This window comes from Melospiza georgiana, chromosome 30 (genome assembly GCF_028018845.1).
Source record: "Melospiza georgiana isolate bMelGeo1 chromosome 30, bMelGeo1.pri, whole genome shotgun sequence".
NCBI lineage: Eukaryota > Metazoa > Chordata > Aves > Passeriformes > Passerellidae > Melospiza > Melospiza georgiana.
The window spans coordinates 240,351-265,706 of record NC_080459.1 but is presented as its reverse complement, the minus strand read 5'-3'; the positions used below and the strand labels follow the sequence as shown (position 1 = coordinate 265,706).

At 52.0% G+C, this 25,356-nt stretch overlaps 1 protein-coding gene across 1 annotated transcript in view; it reads left to right on the top strand.

The window, feature by feature from the left end:
- Nucleotides 1-25,356, top strand: part of TRIM28 (tripartite motif containing 28) — a 44,295-nt gene that overhangs the window by 739 nt on the left and 18,200 nt on the right. Inside the window, exons 2-12 of the mRNA XM_058042239.1 lie at nt 2,945-3,030; nt 3,110-3,246; nt 3,369-3,556; nt 6,732-7,008; nt 12,839-12,955; nt 14,822-14,936; nt 20,162-20,308; nt 20,376-20,447; nt 21,930-22,044; nt 23,430-23,505; nt 24,045-24,066. Of these exons, the coding sequence (XP_057898222.1) occupies nt 2,945-3,030; nt 3,110-3,246; nt 3,369-3,556; nt 6,732-7,008; nt 12,839-12,955; nt 14,822-14,936; nt 20,162-20,308; nt 20,376-20,447; nt 21,930-22,044; nt 23,430-23,505; nt 24,045-24,066 (1,352 nt within the window). The remainder of the gene's footprint in view (nt 1-2,944; nt 3,031-3,109; nt 3,247-3,368; nt 3,557-6,731; nt 7,009-12,838; nt 12,956-14,821; nt 14,937-20,161; nt 20,309-20,375; nt 20,448-21,929; nt 22,045-23,429; nt 23,506-24,044; nt 24,067-25,356) is intronic.

Below are 25,356 nucleotides of genomic sequence, written 5' to 3'. Positions count from 1 at the left end.
GAACACTGGGGGTTAGTGGGGGTTAATGGGGATACTGGGAGATACTGGGAGCACTGTGGATACTGGGGGATGCTCAGGGGCTTACTGGGAACACTGGAAGAGACTGGGAGCACTGCAGGTTACTGGGAATGCTCAGGGGCTTACTGGGAGAGCCTGGGGGTTACTGGGAGCACTGGGAGATACTCAGAGATACTGGGAGTACTGGGGATTACTGGGAGTACTGGGGATTACTGGGAGATACTGGGAGTACTGGGGATTACTGGCAGCACTGGGGATTACTGGGAGATACTGGGGGTTACTGGGAGCACTGGGGATTACTGGGAGATACTGGGGGTTACTGGGAGCGCTGGGGATTACTGGGAGATACTGGGGGTTACTGGGAGCACTGGGAGATACTGGGAGTACTGGGGATTACTGGGAGATACTGGGAGCACTGGAGGTTACTGGGAGATACTGGGAGCACTGGGGGTTACTGGGAGCACTGGGAGATCCTGGGGGTTACTGGGAGATACTCAGAGGTACTGGGATTACTGGGGATTACTGGGAGCACTGGGAGTACTGGGGATTACTGGGAGCACTGGGGATTACTGGGAGCACTGGGAGTACTGGGGATTACTGGGAGATACTGGGAGCACTGGGGGTTACTGGGAACACTGGGGCTTACTGGGAGCACTGGGGGTTACTGGGAGCACTGGGGATTACTGGGAGCACTGGGGGTTACTGGGAGCACTGGGGGTTACTGGGAGCACTGGGGGTTACTGGGAACACTGGGGGTTACTGGGAACACTGGGGGTTACTGGGAGCACTGGGGGTTACTGGGAACACTGGGAACAATGGGAGTACTGGGGCTTACTGGGAGATACTGGGAATTACGGGAGCACTGGGGGATACTGGGAGCTACTGGGAGATTGCAGTGTTCCCTCCCTGGGCGCATCGCTGTCCCCTGGCCCTCCCTGAGGTGACCTTGGTGGCCCTGGTGGCAGTGGAGGTGACAAGGGAGGTGACAAGGACACCATGGAATAACTGTGTCCCCTGTGTGTCCCTGTGTGTCCCCTCTGTGTCCCTGTGTGTGTCCCTGTGTGTGTCCCTGTGTGTCCCTGTGTGTCCCCTCTGTGTCCCTGTGTGTCCCTGTGTGTCCCTGTGTGTCCTTGTGTGTCCCTGTGTGTGTCCCCTGTGTGTCCCCTGTGTGTCCCCTGTGTGTCCCCTGTGTGTCCCTGTGTGTGTCCCCTCTGTGTCCCTGTGTGTGTCCCTGTGTGTCCCCTGTGTGTCCCCTGTGTGTCCCCTGTGTGTCCCCTGTGTGTCCCCTGTGTGTGTCCCCTCTGTGTCCCTGTGTGTGTCCCTGTGTGTCCCCTGTGTGTGTCCCCTGTGTGTCCCTGTGTGTCCCTGTGTGTCCCTGTGTGTGTCCCCTCTGTGTCCCTGTGTGTGTCCCCTGTGTGTCCCCTGTGTGTCCCTGTGTGTCCCCTGTGTGTCCCTGTGTGTGTCCCCTGTGTGTCCCTGTGTGTCCCTGTGTGTCCCCTGTGTGTCCCCTGTGTGTGTCCCTGTGTGTCCCCTGTGTGTCCCCTGTGTGTGTCCCTGTGTGTGTCCCTGTGTGTCCCCTGTGTGTCCCCTGTGTGTCCCCTGTGTGTGTCCCCTCTGTGTCCCTGTGTGTGTCCCTGTGTGTCCCTGTGTGTCCCCTGTGTGTCCCTGTGTGTCCCTGTGTGTGTCCCTGTGTGTCCCTGTGTGTCCCCTCTGTGTCCCCTCTGTGTCCCCTGTGTGTCCCTGTGTGTCCCTGTGTGTCCCCTGTGTGTGTCCCCTCTGTGTCCCTGTGTGTGTCCCTGTGTGTCCCTGGGTGTCCCCTGTGTGTCCCCTGTGTGTCCCTGTGTCTCCCTGTGTGTCCCTGGGTGTCCCCTGTGTGTCCCCTGTGTGTCCCTGTGTGTGTCCCCTCTGTGTCCCTGTGTGTCCCTGTGTGTCCCTGTGTGTCCCCTGTGTGTCCCTGTGTGTGTCCCTGTGTGTGTCCCCCTGTGTGTGTCCCTGTGTGTCCCCTGTGTGTCCCCTGTGTGTCCCCTGTGTGTGTCCCTGTGTGTGTCCCTGTGTGTGTCCCTGTGTGTGTCCCCCTGTGTGTGTCCCTGTGTGTCCCCTGTGTGTCCCCTGTGTGTCCCCTGTGTGTGTCCCTGTGTGTGTCCCTGTGTGTGTCCCTGTGTGTGTCCCTGTGTGTGTCCCCCTGTGTGTGTCCCTGTGTGTCCCCTGTGTGTCCCCTGTGTGTGTCCCTGTGTGTGTCCCTGTGTGTGTCCCCTGTGTGTCCCTGTGTGTGTCCCTCTGTGTCCCTGTGTGTCCCTGTGTGTCCCCTGTGTGTCCCCTGTGTGTCCCTGTGTGTGTCCCTGTGTGTGTCCCTGTGTGTCCCCTTGTGTGTCCCCTGTGTGTCCCTGTGTGTCCCCTGTGTGTCCCTGTGTGTCCCCTGTGTGTCCCCTGTGTGTGTCCCCTGTCTGTCTCTGTCTGTCCCTGTGTGTGTCCCCTCCGTGTCCCCTGTGTGTCCCTGTGTGTCCCTGTGTGTCCCCTGTGTGTCCCTGTGTGTCCCCTGTGTGTCCCTGTGTGTGTCCCCTGTGTGTCCCTGTGTGTCCCCTGTGTGTCCCCTGTGTGTCCCCTCTGTGTCCCTGTGTGTCCCTGTGTGTGTCCCCTGTGTGTGTCCCTGTGTGTCCCTGTGTGTCCCCTGTGTGTCCCTGTGTGTGTCCCCTCTGTGTCCCTGTGTGTCCCCTCTGTGTCCCTGTGTGTCCCTGTGTGTGTCCCTCTGTGTGTGTCCCTGTGTGTCCCTGTGTGTCCCTGTGTGTCCCTCTGTGTCCCTGTGTGTCCCCTCTGTGTCCCTGTGTGTCCCTTGTCTGTCCCCTGTGTGTGTCCCCTCTGTGTCCCTGTGTGTCCCTTGTCTGTCCCCTGTGCGTGTCCCCTCTGTGTCCCCTGTGTGTCCCCTCAGCGTTCGAGTGCCCCGTGTGCCACCAGCAGTGTCCCCTGGGTGACATCATGGACAACCTGTTTCTGCAGCCCAGCGCCGGCAGCCAGGTACGGCCTCGTTAACCCTAATTAACACTAATTAGCGCTAATTAACCCTGGTGGTTAATGAGCTGTCCCTTGTCCCCAGAGCTGCACCAGCTGCGAGGACAATGCCAGCGCCACCAGCTTCTGCTTGGAGTGCTCGGAGCCGCTGTGTGCCACCTGCGTGGGGGCTCACCTGAGGGTCAGGTACACCCGGGAGCACCGAGTGCAGCCCCTGGGTGAGTGATGGCATCTCATTGTCACCTCCCTGTGTCACCGTGTCACCTCATTGTCACCTCCCTGTGTCACCCTGTGCTGTCCCCATGGCTGTGTGCCACCTGCGTGGGGGCTCACCTGAGGGTCAGGTACACCCGGGAGCACCGAGTGCAGCCCCTGGGTGAGTGTCACTCATTGTCACCTCCCTGTGTCACCGTGTCACCTCCCTGTGTCACCTCCCTGTGTCACCCTGTGCTGAACCCATGGCTGTGTGCCACCTGCGTGGGGGCTCACCTGAGGGTCAGGTACACCCGGGAGCACCGAGTGCAGCCCCTGGGTGAGTGATGGCATCTCATTGTCACCTCCCTGTGTCACCGTGTCACCTCATTGTCACCTCCCTGTGTCACCTCCCTGTGTCACCTCCCTGTGTCACCTCCCCGTGTCACTGTGTCACCCCTTGTTACGAGGTGCTGACCCTGTCAAGGGATCCATCTTGGTGCCATTCCTGGTGCCAGACCAATCCCATTCCCATTCCCCATTCCCATTCCCCCATTCCCATTCCTCCATTCCCCCACTCCCATTCCCCCACTCCCATTCCCCCATTCCCCCATTCCCATTTCCCCATTCCCATTCCCCCATTCCCCATTCCCATTTCCCCATTCCCATTCCCCATTCCCATTTCCCCATTCCCATTCCCCATTCCCATTTCCCCATTCCCATTCCCCCATTCCCATTCCCCATTCCCATTCCCCCATTCCCCATTCCCATTCCCCCATTCCCATTCCCATTCCCCCATTCCCATTCCCCATTCCCATTTCCCCATTCCCATTCCCATTCCCCCACTCCCATTCCCATTCCCCCATTCCCCTTCCCCCATTCCCATTCCTCCATTCCCATTCCTCCATTCCCCCATTCCCCCATTCCCATTCCCCCATTCCCATTTCCATTCCCCCCTTCCCCCATTCCCATTCCCATTCCCCCATTCCCATTCCCCCATTCCCCCATTCCCATTCCTATTCCCCCATTCCCATTCCCCCATTCCCATTCCCCCATACCCCCATTCCCATTCCCCCATTCCCATTCCCCCATTCCCCCATTCCCCCATTCCCCCATTCCCCCATTCCCCCATTCCCCCATTCCCCCATTCCCCCATTCCCCCATTCCCATTCCCCCATTCCCATTCCCCCATTCCCATTCCCCCATTCCCATTCCCCCATTCCCCCATTCCCCCATTCCCCCCTTCCCCCATTCCCATTCCCCCATTCCCCATTCCCCCATTCCCATTCCCATTCCCATTCCCCCATTCCCATTTCCCCATTCCCATTCCCCCCTTCCCCCATTCCCATTCCCCCATTCCCCATTCCCCCATTCCCATTCCCATTCCCCCATTCCCATTCCCCCATTCCCCATTCCCCCATTCCCATTCCCCCATTCCCATTCCCCCCTTCCCCCATTCCCATTCCCATTCCCATTCCCATTCCCATTCCCCCATTCCCATTCCCATTCCCCCCTTCCCCCATTCCCATTCCCCCATTCTCATTCCCCCATTCCCATTCCCCCATTCCCCCATTCCCATTCCCCCATTCCCATTCCCCCCTTCCCCCATTCCCATTCCCCCATTCCCATTTCCCCATTCCCATTCCCCCATTCCCCCATTCCCATTCCCCCATTCCCATTCCCCCATTCCCATTCCCATTCCCCCATTCCCATTCCCATTCCCATTCCCCCATTCCCATTCCCATTCCCCCATTCCCATTCCCATTCCCCCATTCCCATTCCCCCATTCCCCCATTCCCATTCCCCCTTTCCCATTCCCCCATTCCCCCATTCCCATTCCCCATTCCCATTCCCATTCCCCATTCCCATTCCCCCATTCCCACTCCCCCATTCCCCCATTCCCCCATTCCCCCATTCCCATTCCCATTCCCCCTTTCCCATTCCCCCATTCCCCCATTCCCCCATTCCCATTCCCCCATTCCCATTCCCCCATTCCCATTCCCCCATTCCCATTCCCATTCCCCCATTCCCATTCCCATTCCCCCATTCCCATTCCCCCATTCCCATTCCCATTCCCCCATTCCCCCATTCTCATTCCCCCATTCCTCCATTCCCCCATTCCCATTCCCATTCCCATTCCCCCATTCCCATTCCCATTCCCCCATTCCCCCATTCTCATTCCCCCATTCTCATTCCCCCATTCCCATTCCCCCATTCCCCATTCCCATTCCCAATTGGAATGGGGAAAACTCGGAAATTGGAAATGGGGGAATGGGAATATGGGAATGGGATTAGGAAAATGGGTACTGGAATGGGAAAATGGGAATGGGGGAATGGGAATGGGGGAAACTGGAAAATTGGGAATGGGGGAATGGGGAAAACTCAGAATGGGGGATGGAAATGGGAATGGGAGAGTGGGAGAATGGGAATGGGAACATGGGAACAAAGGCAATGGGATTGGGAAAATGGGAATTGGAATGGGGAAACTGGGAAAGGAAATGAGGGGAACTGGGAACATGGAATGGGGGAATGGGGGAAACTGGGAACAGGAACGTGGCAATGGGGAAATGGGGAATAGGGAAATGGGAAATGGGAATGGGGTAATGGGAGAATGGGAATGGGAACAGGGAAATGGTATTTGGAATGGGAACATGGGAACAAGGGAATGGGAATGGAGATGGGAAAATGGGAATGGAGATGGGGGAATGGGAATGGGGGAAATTGGGAATGGGAATGGGAACAGGAACATGGGAACAGAGGAATGGGATTGGGAATATGGGAATTGGAATGGGGGAATGGGAATGGGAGAATGGGAATGAGGGAATGGAGGAATGGGAATGGGGGAGTGGGAATGGGGAATGGGAATGGGGGAATGGGAATGGGGGAATGGGAATGGGAATATGGGAATGGGAATATGAGAATGGGAATGGGGGAATGGGAATATGGGAATGGGAATGGGGGAATGGGAATGGGAATATGGGAATGGGAATGGAGGAATGGGGGAATGGGAATGGAGGAATGGGAATGGGGAATGGGAATGGGAATGGAGGAATGGGGGAATGGGAATGGGAATGGGAATGGAGGAATGGGGGAATGGGGAATGGGTAATGGGGGAATGGGAATGGGGGAATGGGAATGAGGGAATGGGGGAATGGGAATGAGAATGGGGGAATGAGAATGGGGGAATGAGAATGGGGGAATGGGAATGGGAATGGTGGAATGGGGGAATGGGAATGGGGGAATGGGAATGGGGGAATGGGAATGGGGGAATGGGAATGAGGGAATGGGGGAATGGGAATGAGAATGGGGGAATGGGAATGGGGGAATGGGAATGGTGGAATGGGGGAATGAGAATGGGAATGGGGGAATGGGAATGGGGGAATTCCCTTGATCCTATTCCCAGTTTTCCCCATTCCCCCATTCCTGTTTCTGTTGCCATTTTTGCTTCCAGTACAATTTACCCATTCCTGTTCCAGTTTCTCCCATACCAATTCTCCCATTCCCTCTCTCCCCAGGCTCTCCATCCGTTCCCGCTGATCCCACTGATCCCGCTGATCCCAAGGATCCCATTGATCCCAATGATCCCATTGATCACAAGGATCCCAATGATCCCAATGATCCCAATGATCCCACTGACCCCGCTGACCGCACTGACCGCGCTGACGGCGCTGCTCCGGCCCCGTTGCCGTCCTGGTGCCGCTCGCACCCCCGGGAGCCGCTGTCGCTGTTCTGCAGCTCCTGCGAGAGCCTGACCTGTGGGGAGTGCCACAGGAGCGAGCACCGCCACCACCCGTGAGTGTTCATTGGTGTTAATTACTGTTAATTAGCGTTAATTAGTGCTGATTGCTGTCATTGCTGTCTTTGCTGCTGGCACTGACCGCACAGGTGAGTGTTAGTTACTGTCATTGCTGTAACCCGGAGTGCCACAGGAGCGAGCACCGCCACCACCCGTGAGTGTTAATTGGTGTTAATTACTGTTAATTACTGTTAATTAGTGTTGGTTACTGTCATTGCTGTCATTGCTGTAACCCGGAGTGCCACAGGACGGAGCACCGCCACCACCCGTGAGTGTTAATTGGTGTTAATTACTGTTAATTACTGTTAATTACTGTTAATTACTGTTAATTAGTGCTGATTGCTGTCATTGCTGTCATTGCTGTAACCCGGAGTGCCACAGGAGCGAGCACCGCCACCACCCGTGAGTGTTAATTGGTGTTAATTACTGTTAATTAGTGTTAATTAGTGCTGGTTACTGTCATTGCTGTAACCCAGAGTGCCACAGGAGGGAGCACCGCCACCACCCGTGAGTGTTCATTGGTGTTAATTACGTTAATTAGTGCTGATTACTGTCATTGCTGTTATTGCTGTAACACGGAGTGCCACAGGAGGGAGCACCGCCACCACCCGTGAGTGTTCATTGGTGTTAATTACTGTTAATTACTGTTAATTAGTGCTGGGTACTGTCATTGCTATCATTGTTGTAAGCCGGAGTGCCACAGGAGGGAGCACCGCCACCACCCGTGAGTGTTAATTGGTGTTAATTAGCGTTAATTAGTGCTGATTACTGTCATTGCTGTAACCCGGAGTGCCACAGGAGGGAGCACTGCCACCACCTGTGAGTGTTAATTGGTGTTAATTAGCGTTAATTAGTGCTGGGTACTGTCATTGCTGTAACCCAGAGTGCCACAGGAGGGAGCACCACCACCACCCGTGAGTCTAATTAACCTTAATTAGTGCTAATTAATTAATTAGTTAGTGTCGTTGCTGCTGCCACTGAGTGTTAATTACTGTCATTACTGAATTACTGTCATTACTGTAATTGGGAGTGCCACCGCAGGGAGTACCGCCAGCACCTGTGAATAATGTTAATTACTGTTAATTAATTAATTATTGTATTTATGGTAACCGGGAGTGCCACCACAGGGAGCACATACAGCACCCGTGAGTCTAATTAATGTTAATTACTGCTAATTAATTAATTACTGTAACCGGGAGTGCCACTGCAGGGAACACCAACAGCACCTGTGAGTAACATTAGTTGTAATTACCGCTAATTAATTAATTACTGTCATTGTTGTAACTGGGATTGCCACTGGAGGGAACACGGACAGCACCTGTGAGTGTAATTAACGTTAATTACTGCTAATTAATTAATTACTGTAATTGCTGTAATTGGGAGTGCCACCAGAGGGAGCACCCACAGCACCCCTGAGTAATGTTAATTACTGCTAATTACTGTAATTACTTAATGAATGAGGCTGATTAATTACTGGGAAACACCTGGAGTTGGCCTGCAGGTTAATTACTGCTGTTAATTAATTAGTAATTTCATCGCTGGTTTTATTATTGAGTTTATTACTGGTTCTATGACTGGTTTAATTACTGATTGTTTAAATTAATTAATTTTTAATCAATTTTAATTGATTTCTGTTTATGGTTTTGCTGTTTTTAATTGGCCGAACTTGGGGGAATCAATTGCTTTGATTGCTTAGCTGAGCACATCTTTAATTAGCTTGATCACTTTATTAATTGGCTAATTACTTAATCATTAATGGCATTAATGATCAATTAAGAAGCGCTTTTGTTGGGTAAGATCTAATGTAACTAATGTAATTAATGTAATTAATGTAATTAAGGATTAAATGACAGAATCTGTTACCTGGGGCATCTCATTAACTAAACCTCTTAATCCATGGAGCTAATTAGATAATTGAGGCCTAATGAGGATTAATTTGTCCATTAATGGGTAATGAGCTAATCAACTTCATTTTGCTTTTCTCTCCCCCTTTTTCCTCCCTTTTTCTGCTCCCTTTTCCCCTTTTTAATTTTCCTCATTTTTCCTTGTCCCATTTTTAATTTTCCCATTTTTAATTTTCCCATTTTTCCTTTTCCTCATTTTTCCTTTTCCCCTTTTTAATTTTCCCATTTTTTCTTTTCCCATTTTCCCTTTCCCCCTTTTTTATTTTCTTTTTTTTTCCCTATTTTTCCTTTTCCTTTTTTCCTGTTCTTCCTTTTCTTTTTCTTCTTTTCCCCTTTTTCATTTTCCCCTCCTTTCCCCGTTTTTCTTTTTCCTCGTTTTTCCTTTTCCCCTTTATCCTTTTCCCCCTTTTTAATTTTCCCCCATTTTCCCTTTTCCCCCTTTTCCTTTTTTTCCATTTCTCCTTTTTCCTTTTCTCCCTATTTAATTTTCTCCAATTTTCCCTTTGCCCCCTTTTTCCTTTTCTTCCTATTTTTCCTTTCCCCCCCTTTTCCTTTTCCTTTTTTTTTCTATTTTTCATTTCCCCCTTTTTCCTTCTCCCCTTTTTCTTTTTCCTCATTTTTCCTTTTTCCCTTTTTCCTTTTCCCCTTTTTCTTTTCCCCACCTTTTCTCCCTTTTATTTCCCCATTTTTTCCTTTTCCCTTTTTTTCCTTTTCTCCCTTTTTATTTTCCCATTTTCTCATTTCCCCTTTTTCCTTTTCCTTTTTTCCTATTGTTCCTTTTCCCCTTTTTCCTTTCCCCCATTTTCCTTTTCCTCTCCTTTTCCCCTTTTCCCCCTTTTTAATTTCCCCTCGTTTTCCCTTTTCCCCTTTTTTCTTTTCCTTTTTTCCTTTCCCTTTTTCCCTTTTCCCCTTTTTCCTTTCTCCACCTTTTCTCCCTTTTTTATTTTCCTATTTTTCCTTTCCCCCCTTTTTTCCTTTTTCCATTTTCCTTTTTTCCTTTTTTTCCTTTTCCCCTTTTTATTTTCCCTTTTTTCTTTTCCTCACCTTTTCTCCCTTTTTATTTTCCCATTTTTCCTTTTCCCCTTTTTTATTTTCCTAATTTTCCCTTTTCCCCCCTTTTTATTTTCCCCCCATTTTCCCTTTTCCCCCTTTTCCTTTTTTTCCTTTTCCCCTTTTTCTTTTTTCCCCTTTTTAATTTCCCCCATTTTCCCTTTTCCCTTTTTCCTTTTCTTCCTATTTTTTCATTTTCCCCTTTTTCTTTTTTCCCTTTTTCATTTTCCCCTCCTTTTCCCTTTTTTCCTTTTACCCTCCTTTTCCCCTTTTGTCCTATTTTTCCTTTCCCATTTTCCTTTTCCCCATTTTTCCCATTTTTCCTTTTCCTTTTTTTAATTTTCCCCTTTTTCTTTTTTTCCCTTTTTAATTTCCCCCCTTTTTCCTTTTCCCACCTTTCCTCCCTTTTTACTCTTTCTCCTTTTTCCTTTTCCTTTTTTCCTATTTTTCCTTTTCCCATTTTTCATTTCTCCCCTTTTCCCTTTCCCCCACCATTTCTCCCTTTTTGTTTCCCCCTTTTTCTTTTCTCCCTTTTTTTCTTCCCTTTTTCCCTTTTCCCCTCTTTTCCTTTTTAATTTTCTCCCTCTTTTCCTCCCCTTTTTCTCCTCCCTTTCTGTCCCTTTCCCCTTTTCCCCCTCTGCCCCTTTTTCCCTTTTCCCTTCCCTTTTTCCTCGTTTTCTTCTCCATTTTTCTCTCATTTTTCCCTTTTCATCCCCACTTCCCCCGTTTCCCTCCATTTTGCCCCATTTTCCTGCATTTCTCCACATTTTCCCCCCATGTTTTCTACATTTTACCCCAATTTTCCCCATTTCCCCCAATTTATTCCCCCCATTTTCCCATTTCCCCCTTTCCTCCCTGTGTTTTCCCTCACTTTCCCAATTTATCCCCATTTCTTGCTTTCTTTTCCCCATTTCCCCCCATTCCCCCCATTTTCTCTCCAATTTCCCTCCATTTTTGCCCCATTTTTTTCTATTTCCCCCATTTTCCCCATTTTTCCCATTTTCCCCATTTTCCCCCAATTTTCCCCCTATTCTCCCCTTTTCCCCCGCATGTTTTCCCCATTTCCCCCCATTTCTCCCAATTTCCCCCATTTTCCCCATATTTTCCCCTATATTTTTCCCAATTTTCCCCAATTTCCCCCCATTTTCCCCCAATTTTCCCCTTTTCCCCCTATTCTCCCCATTTCCCCCGCATGTTTTCCCCATTCCCCCCCATTTCTCCCAATTTTCCCAATGTTTTCCCCCAATTTCCCCCAATTTTCCCCCATTTTCCCCCCATTTTTTCCTGTTTTCCCTCCTTCCCCCCCATTTCCCCTATTTCCTCCCCCTTTTTTCCCCATTTTCCCTCCCATGTTTTTCCTATTTCCCCACATTCTCCCCATACTTTTCCTCTGTTTCTCCCCATTTTTCCCCATTTCTCCCCAATTTTCCCCATGTTTTTCCCATTTCCCCCCATTTTCACCTGCTTTCCCCTCATTTCTCCCCATTTTCCCCCATTTTTTCCCATTTTCCCCTGCTTTCCCCCATTTCCCCCATATTTTTCTCACTTTTTCTCCATTTTCCCCCATATTTTCCCCATACTTTTCTTCTGTTTCCCCCCATTTCCCCCCATTTTCCCTCTATATTTTCCCCCTATATTTCCCCCATGTTTTCCCCATTTCCCCCCCATTTTCCCCAAATTTTTCCCAATTTTTCCCATTTCTCCCCCATTTTCCCCAATTTCCCCCCATTTCCCCCATGTTTTTCCCATACTTTTCCTCCGTTTCCCCCATTTCCCCCCATTTCCCCAAATTTTCCAATATTCCCCCATTTCCCCCAATTTTCCAATTTTTCCCCATTTCTCCCATTTTCCCCATTTCTCCCCCATTTTCCCCAATTTCCCCCATTTCCCCCATGTTTTCCCCATACTTTTCTTCTGTTTTCCCCCATTTTCCCCCATTTCCCCCAATTTTCCAATTTTTCCCCATTTCTCCCATTTTCCCCATTTCTCCCCCATTTTCCCCATTCCCCCCCCATATTTCCCCCATTTTTCGAATTTCCCCATTTACCCCCATTTACCCCCCATTCCTCCCCAATTTTCCCATTTCCCCCACATTTCCCCCACATTTCTCCCCATTTCCCCCCATTTCCCCCCATGTTTTCCCCATTTTCCCCCTTTTTTCCCCAATGTTTTCCCCATTTCCCCCCATTTTCCCACCATACTTTTCCTCTTACTTTTCCTCTGTTTTCCGCCGTTTCCCCCCAATTTTTCCCCATATTTCCCCCTTACTTTTCCCCGTTTCCCCCCAATTTTTCCCCACATTTCCCCTCAATTTTTCCCCGTTTCCCCCCAATTTTTCCCCACATTTCCCCTCAATTTTTCCCCACGTTTCCCCCCAATTTTTCCCCACATTTCCCCCTTACTTTCCCGTTTCCCCCCAATTTTTCCCCACATTTCCCCCTTACTTCCCCGTTTCCCCCCAATTTTTCCCCACATTTCCCCCTTACTTTCCCCCGTTTCCCCCCAATTTTTCCCCACATTTCCCCCTTACTTTTCCCCGTTTCCCCCCAATTTTTCCCCACATTTCCCCTCGATTTTTCCCCGTTTCCCCCCAATTTTCCCCCACATTTCCCCCCAATTTTTCCCCATGTTTCCCCCCCATTTTCCCACCATACTTTTCCTCTTGCTTTTCCTCTGTTTTCCGCCGTTTCCCCCCAATTTTTCCCCACATTTCCCCCTTACTTTCCCGTTTCCCCCCAATTTTTCCCCATATTTCCCCCTTACTTTTCCCCGTTTCCCCCCAATTTTTCCCCACATTTCCCCTCGATTTTTCCCCGTTTCCCCCCAATTTTTCCCCCCATTTTTCCCCATTTCCCCCCGATTTCCCCCCCAGCTCCCAGCCCGTGGCCGAGGCCGTTCTCCAGCAGCGCTCGGTGCTGGCGGCGCTGCTGCAGCGCCTGGCGGAGAAACACGGCGAGGTGCAGCGCTGCAGCGCCCGCCTGCACGCCTGGTCAGTGTCCCCAAATGTCCCCAAATGTCCCCTGAGTGTCACCTGAGTGTCACTGTGTCACTGTGTGTCACTGTGTGTCACTGTGTGTCACTGAGTGTCCCTGACAAACACGGCGAGGTGCAGCGCTGCAGCGCCCGCCTGCACGCCTGGTCAGTGTCCCCAAATGTCCCCAAATGTCCCCGAGTGTCCCCTGAGTGCCACCTGAGTGTCACCTGTGTGTCACTGTGTCATTTGTGTGTCACTGTGTGTCACTGTGTGTCACTGTGTGTCACTGTGTGTCCCTGACAAACACGGCGAGGTGCAGCGCTGCAGCGCCCGCCTGCACGCCTGGTCAGTGTCCCCAAATGTCCCCAAATGTCCCCAAATGTCACCTGAGTGTCACCTGTGTGTCACAGTGTCATTTGTGTGTCACTGTGTGTCACTGTGTGTCACTGTGTGTCACTGAGTGTCGCTGACAAACACGGCGAGGTGCAGCGCTGCAGCGCCCGCCTGCACGCCTGGTCAGTGTCCTGAGTGTCCCTAAATGTCCCCTGAGTGTCACCTGAGTGTCACCTGTGTGTCCCTGAGTGTCACCTGTGTGTCCCTGAGTGTCCCTGTGTGTCACTGTCCCCTGAGTGTCACCTGTGTGTCACTGTCCCCTGAGTGTCCTTGTGTGTCCTTGCGTGTCCCTAAGTGTCCCCTCCCTGTCCCCAGAGTGTCCCCTGAGTGTCCCCAGGTGTCACTGAGCATCCCTCCCTGTCCCCTGATTGTCCCCTTTGTGTCCATGAATGTCTCCAGTGTCCCCTCCATGTCACCCTATTCTCTGGGTGTCCCTGAATGTCCCCAGTGTCCCCTGAGTGTCCCCTCCATGTCCCTAAGTGTCCCCTGAGTGTCCCAATGTCCCCTAAATGTCCCCGGTGTCCCCTCCATGTCCCTAAGTGTCCCCTGAGTGTCCCCAAGTGTCCCTGAGTGTCCCCTGTGTGTCCCTCCCTGTCCCCTCCCTGTCCCCTGAGTGTCCCCAATGTCCCCAGGTCCTGTCCCCAGTGTCCCCAATGTCCCCAGTATCCCCCGTGTCCCCAGTGTCCCCTGTGTGTCCCCAGTATCCCCTGTGTCCCCAATGTCTCCAGTGTCCCCAATGTCCCCTGTGTGTCCCCGTGTGTCTCCATTGTCCCCGTGTGTCCCCAGTGTCCCCAATGTCCCCAATGTCCCCAATGTCCCCTGTGTGTCCCCAATGTCCCCTGTGTGTCCCCAATGTCCCCAGTGTCCCCAATGTCTCCAGTGTCCCCAATGTCCCCAGTGTCCCCAATGTCCCCAATGTCCCCAATGTCCCCAATGTCCCCAGTGTCCCCAGTGTCCCCTGTGTCCCCTGTGTCCCCAATGTCCCCAGTGTCCCCAATGTCTCCAGTGTGTCCCCAGTGTGTCCCCAGTGTGTCCCCAGTGTCCCCAATCTCCCCAATGTCCACAATGTCCCCAGTGTGTCCCCAGTGTCCCCGGTGTCCCCAATGTCCCCAGTGTCCCCAGTGTGTCCCCAGTGTCCCCGATGTCCCCAGTGTCCCCAATGTCCCCAGTGTCCCCAATGTCCCCAGTGTGTCCCCAGTGTGTCCCCAGTGTCCCCGATGTCCCCAGTGTCCCCAGTGTGTCCCCAATGTCCCCATGTCCCCAGGTGCCGTCACCTCTCGGACACGCAGCAGCAGCTGGCCGTGCAGGTGAAGCTGGGCACACTCCATGTCCCCAATGTCCCCAATGTCCCCGGTATCCCCAGTGTCCCCAGTGTCCCCAATGTCCCCAGTGTCCCCAATGTCTCCAGTGTCCCCAATGTCCCCGATGTCCCCAGTGTCCCCAATGTCCCCAGTGTCCCCAGTGTCCCCAATATCCCCATGTCCCCAGGTGCCGTCACCTCTCGGACACGCAGCAGCAGCTGGCCGTGCAGGTGAAGCTCGCTGTCCTCCAGGCCATGAGGGAGCTCAACAAACGCGCCAAGGTCCTCATGGGGGACGTGCAGGTGAGAGTGCCACCAGCCCTGGGTGTCCCCGTTGTCCCCTGAGTGTCCCCGAGTGTCACAGTCGGTGTCGGTGCCACGGGGACACTGCTGGTATCGAAGATCAGGGGGAGATCCAAATTAATTACTGCCAAAAATTTGATTTTTGTGACCAAAATGTGCTCCTCAAAACTCACAGTCAGCCCCTGCCCTGTCCCCCGAGTGTCTCTGAGTGTCCCTGAGTGTCCCTAAATGTCCCCTGAGTGTCCCTGAGTGTCCCCGAGTGTCCCCTGAGTGTCCCGAGTGACCCTAAATGTCCCCTGAGTGTCCCCAAGTGTCCCCTGAGTGTCCCTAAATGTCCCCTGAGTGTCCCCGAGTGTCTCTGAGTGTCCCCGAGTGTCCCTAAATGTCCCCTGAGTGTCCCCAAGTGTCCCCTGAGTGTCCCTAAATGTCCCCTGAGTGTCCCCGAGTGTCCCCTGAGTGTCCCTAAATGTCCCCTGAGTGTCCCTGAGTGTCCCCAAGTGTCCCCTGAGTGTCCCTGAGCGTCCCCTGAGTGTCCCTGAGTGTCCCTAAATGTCTCCTGAGTGTCCCCGAGTGTTCCCGAGTGTCTCTGAGTGTCCCCTGAGTGTCCCCTGAGTGTCCCCTGAGTGTCCCTAAATGTCCCCTGAGTGTCCCTGAGTGTCCCCAAGTGTCCCCTGAGTGTCCCTGAGTGTCCCCGAGTGTCCCCTGAGTGTCCCGAGTGACCCTAAATGTCCCCTGAGTGTCCCTGAGTGTCCCGTGAGTGTCCCTAAATGTCCCCTGAGTGTCCCCAAGTGTCCCCTGAGTGTCCCTGAGTGTCCCTGAATGTCCCCTGAGTGTCCCCAAGTGTCCCCTGAGTGTCCCTGAGTGTCCCTGAGTGTCCCCGAGTGTCCCCGAGTGTCCCCTGAGTGTCCCCTGAGTGTCCCTAAATGTCCCCTGAGTGTCTCTGAGTGTCCCTGAGTGTCCCTAAATGTCCTCTGAGTGTCCCCTGAGTGTCCCCAAGTGTCCCCTGAGTGTCCCTGAATGTCCCTGAGTGTCCCCTGAGTGTCCCCGAGTGTCCCCTGAGTGTCTCTGAGTGTCCCCGAGTGTCTCTGAGTGTCCCTGAGTGTCCCTGAGTGTCCCCTGAGTGTCCCTAAATGTCCCCTGAGTGTCCCTGAATGTCCCCTGAGTGTCCCTAAATGTCCCCTGAGTGTCCCCTGAGTGTCCCCTGAATGTCCCCGAGTGTCCCCTGAGTGTCCCTAAATGTCCCCTGAGTGTCCCCGAGTGTCTCTGAGTGTCCCGTGAGTGTCCCTAAATGTCCCCTGAGTGTCCCTGAGTGTCCCCAAGTGTCCCCTGAGTGTCCCTGAGTGTCCCTAAATGTCCCCAAGTGTCCCCTGAGTGTCCCTGAGTGTCCCCGAGTGTCCCCTGAGTGTCCCCTGAGTGTCCCTAAATGTCCCCTGAGTGTCCCCGAGTGTCTCTGAGTGTCCCGTGAGTGTCCCTAAATGTCCCCTGAATGTCCCTGAGTGTCCCCAAGTGTCCCCTGAGTGTCCCCTCAGTGTCCCCAGGTGTCCCTAAATGTCCCCTGGGTGTCCCCAGCGTGTGACCGAGGGCTGGCGGCAGCGCCTTTAGCTGTGTTATATATAATATAAATAACTCTAAATAAATACAAATAATTATTAATAAAATTATATGTAATTCTAAATAAATTATGATAAATAATGACAATTTTAATGGAATCGTTGTCCCCTGGGTGTCCCCAGCGCGTGACCGAGGGCCGGCGGCAGCGCCTTTAGCTGCGTTATATATAATATAAGTAACTATAAATAATGATCAATAAAAATGATATATAATTATAAGTAAATAATGATAAATAGCTAATTAATGGTGATAAATAAGTGACAATTTTCAGTAACTGCTTGTCCCTTTTGGTGTCCCCAGCGCGTGACCGAGGGCCGGCGGCAGCGCCTGGAGCAGCATTGTATATAATATAAATAACTATAAATAATGATCAATAAAAATGATATACAATTATAACTAAATAATGGTAAATAACTAATTAATAATGATAAATAAGTGACAATTTTCAGTAACTGCTTGTCCCTTTGGTGTCCCCAGCGCGTGACCGAGGGCCGGCGGCAGCACCTTTAGCTGCGTTATATGTAATATAAATAACTATAAATAAATACAAATAATTATAAATAAAATGATATGTAATTCTAAATAATTAATGATAAACAATGACAATTTTAATGGAATCGTTGTCCCTTTTGGTGTCCCCAGCGCGTGACCGAGGGCCGGCGGCAGCGCCTTTAGCTGCGTTATATATAATATAAATAACTATAAATAATGATCAATAAAAATGATATATAATTATAAGTAAATAATGATAAATAGCTAATTAATGGTGATAAATAAGTGACAATTTTCAGTAACTGCTTGTCCCTTTTGGTGTCCCCAGCGCGTGACCGAGGGCCGGCGGCAGCGCCTTTAGCGGTGTTATATATAATATAAATAACTCTAAATAAATACAAATAATTATTAATAAGGAGATACATAATTATGAATGAATAATGATAAACAATGACAATTTTAATGGAATCGTTGTCCCTTTGGTGTCCCCAGCGTGTGACCGAGGGCCAGCGGCAGCGCCTTTAGCTGAGTTATGTACAATATAAATAACTATAAATAATGATCAATAAAAATGATATATAATTATAAGTAAATAATGATAAATAGCTAATTAATGGTGATAAATAATGACAATTTTCAGTAACTGCTTGTCCCTTTTGGTGTCCCCAGCGCGTGACCGAGGGCCGGCGGCAGCGCCTTTAGCGGTGTTATATATAATATAAATAACTCTAAATAAATACAAAAAATTATTTGTATAATAATTACAATAATTAAATACAAATAAGGAGACACATAATTATGAATGAATAATGCCAAACAATGACAATTTTAATGTAATCGTTGTCCATTTTGGTGTCCCCAGCGCGTGACCGAGGGCCGGCGGCAGCGCCTTTAGCTGCATTATATATAATATAAATAACTATAAATAACGATCAATAAAAATGATATACAATTATAACTAAATAATGATAAATAACTAATTAATAATGATAAATAAGTGACAATTTTCAGTAACTGCTTGTCCCTTTGGTGTCCCCAGCGCGTGACCGAGGGCCGGCGGCAGCGCCTTTAGCTGCATTATATATAATATAAATAACTTTAAATAAATACAAATAATTATAAATAAAACGATATGTAATTCTAAATAATTAATGATAATTAATGACAATTTTAATGGAATCGTTGTCCCTTTGGTGTCCGCAGCGCGTGACCGAGGGCCGGTGGCAGTGCCTGGAGCGGCATTGTATATAATATAAATAACTATAAATAATGATCAATAAAAATGATATATAATTATAACTAAATAATGATAAATGACTGATTAATAATGATAAATAAGTGACAATTTTCAGTAACTGCTTGTCCCTTTGGTGTCCCCAGCGCGTGACCGAGGGCCGGCGGCAGCGCCTTTAGCTGCGTTATATATAATATAAATAACTCTAAACAAATACAAATAATTATTTCTCTAATAATTACAATAATTAAATGCAAATAAGGAGATACATAGTTATGAATGAATAATGCTAAACAATGACAATTTTAATGGAATCGTTGTCCCTTTTGGTGTCCCCAGCGCGTGACCGAGGGCCGGCGGCAGCGCCTTTAGCTGCATTATATGTAATATAAATAACTTTAAATAAATACAAATAATTATAAATAAAATTATATGTAATTCTAAATAAATTATGATAAATAATGACAGTTTTAATGGAATCGTTGTCCCCTGGGTGTCCTCAGCGCGTGACCGAGGGCCGGCGGCAGCGCCTTTAGCTGCATTATATATAATATAAATAACTATAAATAATGATCAATAAAAATGATATATAATTATAAGTAAATAATGATAAATAGCTAATTAATGGTGATAAATAAGTGACAATTTTCAGTAACTGCTTGTCCCTTTTGGTGTCCGCAGCGCGTGACCGAGGGCCGGCGGCAGCGCCTTTAGCTGCATTATATATAATATAAATAACTATAAATAAATACAAATGATTATAAATAAAATTATATGTAATTCTAAATAATTAATGATAAACAATGACAATTTTAATGGAATCGTTGTCCCTTTTGGTGTCCCCAGCGCGTGACCGGGGGCCGGCGGCAGCGCCTTTAGCGGTGTTATATATGATATAAATAACTATAAATAAATGCAAATAATTATAAATAAAATGATATGTAATTCTAAATAATTAATGATAATTAATGACAATTTTAATGGAATCGTTGTCCCTTTGGTGTCCCCAGCATGTGACCGAGGGCCAGTGGCAGCGCCTTTAGCTGCGTTATATATAATATAAATAACTCTAAACAAATACAAATAATTTTTTATCTAATAATTACAATAATTAAATACAAATAAGGAGATACATAATTATGAATCAATAATGCTAAACAATGACAATTTTAATGGAATCGTTGTCCCTTTGGTGTCCCCAGCGCGTGACCGAGGGCCGGCGGCAGCGCCTGGAGCAGCATTATATATAATATAAATAACTCTAAATAAATACAAATAATCATAAATAAGGAGATATATAATTATGAATGAATAATGCCAAACAATGACAATTTTAATGGAATCGTTGTCCCTTTTGGTGTCCCCCAGCGCGTGACCGAGGGCCGGCGGCAGCGCCTGGAGCAGCATTGTATATAATATAAATAACTATAAATAACGATAAATAAAAATGATATACAATTATAACTAAATAATGGTAAATAACTAATTAAAAATGACAAATAAGTGACAATTTTCAGTAACTGCTTGTCCCTTTTGGTGTCCCCAGCGCGTGACCGAGGGCCGGCGGCAGCGCCTGGAGCAGCGTTATATATAATATAAATAACCATAAATAACAATAAATAAAAATGATATATAATTATAACTAAATAATGATAAATAACTAATTAATAACGATAAATAAGTGACAATTTTCAGTAACTGCTTGTCCCTTTTGGTGTCCCCAGCGCGTGACCGAGGGCCGGCGGCAGCGCCTGGAGCAGCATTGTATATAATATAAATAACTATAACTAAATACAAATAATTTTAAATAAAATGATATGTAATTCTAAATAATTAATGATAATTAATGACAATTTTAATGGAATCGTTGTCCCTTTGGTGTCCGCAGCGCGTGACCGAGGGCCGGCGGCAGCGCCTGGAGCGGCAGCGCCGGGAGCTGGGCCGGCTGCGGCGGCTGCAGGAGCACGCGCTGCGCTTCGGGAGACGCGCCCTGCACGGGCGGCACGGCACCGCCCTGCTGCTGTCCCGCAGGCTGGTGAGACCCCAAAAACCCAAATTGTACCCCAAAATGCACCCCAAATCCAGCCAGGGAACCCCCGGAGCACGCGCTGCGCTTCGGGAGACGCGCCCTGCACGGGCGGCACGGCACCGCCCTGCTGCTGTCCCGCAGGCTGGTGAGACCCCAGAAACCCCAAACTGTACCCCAAAATGCGCCCCAAATACAGCCAGGCACCACCTCAGGGACACGGTGGCACTTGGGGACACTTGGGGCCTTTTTGGTTGTGACTCTGTGCTGGCTCTCACAATGGAGCCAGCCCCATTTTCTCCCCGTTTTCCCCATTAACCCCATTATCCCCCATTCCTCCCCATTTTCCCCCATTCCTCCCCATTTTCCCTGTCTTCTCCCCATTATCCCCTATTCCTCCCCATTTTCCCCCATTTCCCCCCATTTCCCCCCATTTTCCCTGTCTTCTCCCCATTATCCCCTATTCCTCCCCATTTTCCCCCATTCCTCCCCATTTTCCCCCATTTCCCCCCATTTTCCCTATTCCTCCCCATTTCCCCCCATTCCTCCCCATTTTCCCCCATTATCCCCCATTCCTCCCCATTTTCCCTGTTCCTCCCCATTTTTCCCCATTTTCCACGTTTTGCCCCTTTTCCCCGCATTTTCCTCCATTTTTCCCCCATTTCTCTCCATTTCCACCCCATTTCTCCTCAGTTTTTCCCCGTTTTCTCCCTGTGTTTCCCGATTTTTCCTCATTTTCCCCCATTTTCCTCCATTTCTCTCCGTTCCTCCCCATTTTCCCCATTTCTCCCCATTTCCCCCCATTTTCTCCAGTTCCCCCATTTCCCCCCATTTTCCCCCATTCCTCCCCATTTTGCTGTTTTCCCGTGTTTTTCCCCATTTTCTCCCTGTTTTTTCCTCATTTTTCTGCATTTTCCCCCATTTCCCCCCATTTTTCCCAATTCCTCCCTATTTTTCCCTGTTTCCCATTTTCCCCCATTTCTCCCCGTTTTTCCCATTTTCTCCCCATTTCCCCCCACAGCGCCGCCCTGCTGCTCTCCAGGAGGTGCTGAGAGACCCCAAAATACCCCAAAATGGACCCCAAAAGGGACCTCAAAATGGACCCCAAAATGGACCCCAAAATGGACCCCAAAATACCCCAAAATGGACCCCAAAATGGACCCCAAAATGTACCCCAAAATACCCCAAAATGGACCCCAAAATGAACCCCAAAATGGACCCCAAAATGGACCCCAGAATACCCCAAAATGGACCCCAAAATGGACCCAGGGAACCCGGGGGCTCTGCTGTCCCCATGTCCCCACTGTCCCCACTGTCCCCAATGGGTCCCTAATGTCCCCCATGTCCCCAATGTCCCCTGATGTCCCCAATGTGTCCCCACTGTCCCCAGGTGCAGGCGCAGCTGTTGGGGGCCCTGGGAGTGCCAATGTCCCCAATGTCCCCACTGTCCCCATTCCCCTCAATGTCCCCAATGTCCCCAATATCACCAATGTCCCCAGTGTCCCCAATGTCCCCAGTGTCCCGAATGTCATCAATGTCCCCAATGTCCCCAGTGTCCCCCCAATGTCCCCACTGTCCCCATTCCCCCCATTGTCCCCAATGTCCCCTGATGTCCCCAATGTGTCCCCAGGTGCAGGCCCAGCTGCTCGCTGCCCTGGGGGTGCCCCTGGAGCCCCTGGAGCCTCAGGGGGAGCTGAAATTCCAATGGGACCTGCAGGGATGGAGCCGGAGCGCCCAGAGCTTCGGTGAGGGACACTGGGGGGAATGGTGACACTGGGGACATCACTGGGGACACTGGGGACATCATTGGGGACACTGGGGACAGTGGGGACACTGGGGACATCATTGGGGACATTGGGGACAGTGGGACCTGCAGGGATGGAGCCGGAGCGCCCAGAGCTTCGGTGAGGGACACTGGGGACACTGGGGACATCATTGGGGACAGTGGGGACATCACTGGGGACACTGGGGACATCATTGGGGACAGTGGGGACATCACTGGGGACACTGGGGACACTGAGGACATCATTGGGGACACTGAGGGGACACTGGGGACATCATTGGGGACACTGAGGGGACACTGGGGACATTGGGGGAATGGGGACAGTGGGGACACTGAGGGGACACGAGACGCAAGGGACAAGGGCATGGGGTGACAAAGGGCAGGAGAGAGGGGGTGACAGGGGACAGGGGGTGACAAATGACAAGGGGTGACGGGGGGGTGACAGTGACACGGGTGACATGGGGGGGTGACAATGACATGGGGGGGTCAGAGGGGGTGGCAGTGACACGGGTGACAGGGAGGGGGTGACAGTGACACAAGGGGTGACAGTGACAGGGGAGTGACAATGACACGGGGGGAGGTGACAGTGACACAGGGGTGACAGGGAGGGGGTGACAATGGCATGGGGGGAGGTGACAGTGACACGAGGGGTGACAATGACAGGGGGGTGACAGTGACAGGGGGGTGACAGTGACACAAGGGGTGACAGTCAGTGACACAAGGGGTGACAGTGACATGGGGGGTGACAGTGACAAGGGGGGGTGACAATGACAGGGGGGGGTGACAATGACAGGGGGGTGACAATGACAAGGGGGGGTGACAATGACGGGGGGAGGTGACAGTGACAGAGGGGTGACAATGACACAAGGGGTGACAGTGACATGGGGAGGAGGTGACAGTGACAAGGGGGTTGACAGTGAGGGAGGGGTGACAGTGACGGGGGGAGGTGACAGTGACGGGGGGTGACAATGACACAAGGGGTGACAGTGACATGGCGGGTGACAGTGACACAAGGGGTGACAGTGACATGGGGGGTGACAGTGACACAAGGGGTGACAGTGACGGGGGGGGTGACAATGACAAGGGGGGTGACAGTGACACGGGGGGTGACAGTGACACGGGAGGGAGGTGACAGTGGCGGGGGGGAGGTGACAGTGACCGGGGGGAGGTGACAGTGACACGGGGGGGGGTGACAATGACCGGGGGGAGGTGACAGTGACACGGGGGGGTGACAGTGACCGGGGGGAGGTGACAGTGCCACGGGGGTGTGACAGTGACCGGGGGGAGGTGACAGTGACACGGGGGTGTCGGGTGTCCCCGTGTCCCTGACCCCTCCCCTCCCCCCAGGTGCCATCGTGGTCTCGGAGCCGCCCCTCCCCCCCCCCGCGGAGCCCCCCCCCGCGGCCCCTCCCCCACCGCGCAGGTAAGGGGGGACACCGGGGGTGACGCCATCCCAGAGTGTCCCCAATGTCCCCAACCCCCCCACGGTGTCCCCAATGTCCCCACCCATCCCACCGTGTCCCCAATGTCCCCAACCCCCCCACGGTGTCCCCAATGTCCCCAACCCCCCCACCGTGTCCCCAATGTCCCCAACCCCCCCGTGGTGTCCCCAATGTCCCCTGTGATGTCCCCACCCATCCCACGGTGTCCCCGCTGTCCCCAACCCCCCCATGGTGTCCCCAGCGTCCCCTGTGATGTCCCCACAGGTACCCGGGGTGACCTTCCGGGAGTGCCACCCCCCTCAATGGTGTCCCCAACCCCTGTGATGTCCCCAATGTCCCCACCCATCCCACGGTGTCCCCACAGGTACCCGGGGTGACATTTGGGGAGTGCCACCCCCCCATGGTGTCCCCACTGTCCCCACCCCTCCCCAGTGTCCTCTCAGGTACCCCGGTGACATTCTGGGGGTGCCACCCCCTGTGACTGTCCCCAACCCCCTGTGATTGTCCCCAATGTCCCCAGCCCCTCCTCGATGTCCCCACAGGTACCCTCGGGACATTTGGCAAGTGCCACCCCCCCCCCCACAGTGTCCCCACTGTCCCCACCCCTCCCCGATGTCCCCTCAGATGCCCTGGTGACATTCCGGGGTGCCACCCCCTGATGTCCCCACATGTACCCGGTGACATTCCGGGGTGCCACCCCCCTGTGATGTCCCCACATGTACCCGGTGACATTCTGGGGTGCCACCCCCTGATGTCCCCACATGTACCCGGTGACATTGCGGGGTGCCACCCCCTGATGTCCCCTCAGATGCCCTGGTGACATTCCTGGGTGCCACCCCCTGATGTCCCCACATGTACCCTGGTGACATTCTGGGGTGCCACCCCCTGATGTCCCCTCAGATGCCCTGGTGACATTCTGGGGTGCCACCCCCTGATGTCCCCTCCCTGTCGTGTGGTGTCCCCAGGTTGTCCCCGCGCCCCCGGAGCTGCTCCTGCAGGGCCCCCCCCGGCTGTCACCTCCCCCCCAGGTGTCACCTCCCCCCCGGATGTCACCTCCCCCCCTGGAGCCCGCGGCCACCCCCAGCCCCCAGCGCGGCGAGGGGACACAGGGGACAGGGGACACGGGGACAGGTGAGGGGACACAGGGGACAGGGGGACACGGGGACAGGGGACACGGGGACAGGTGAGGGGACACAGGGACAGGGGGACACAGGGGACACGGGGACAGGTGAGGGGACACGGGGACAGGTGAGGGGACACGGGGACAGGGGGACACAGGGGACACGGGGACAGGGCAGGGGACACAGGGGACAGGGGACATGGGGACAGGTGAGGGGACATGGGGACAGGGGGACACAGGGACTGGGGACATGGGGACAGGGCAGGGGACACAGGGACAGGGGAGGGGACATGGGGACAGGGACACGGGAGGGGACACAGGGGACACGGGGACAGGGCAGGGGACACAGGGGACAGGGGACACAGGGGACAGGGGACACGGGGACAGGTGAGGGGACACGGGGACAGGGGACAGGGGGACACAGGGGACAGGGGACACAGGGGACAGGGGACACGGGGACAGGGGACACAGGGGACAGGGGACACAGGGGACAGGGGACACGGGGACAGGTGAGGGGACACGGGGACAGGGCAGGGGACACAGGGACTGGGGACACGGGGACAGGCAGGGGACACAGGGGACAGGGGACACGGGGACAGGGGACACAGGGGACTGGGGACATGGGGACATGGGGACAGGTGAGGGGACACGGGGACAGGGCAGGGGACACAGGGGACAGGGGACATGGGGACAGGTGAGGGGACATGGGGAC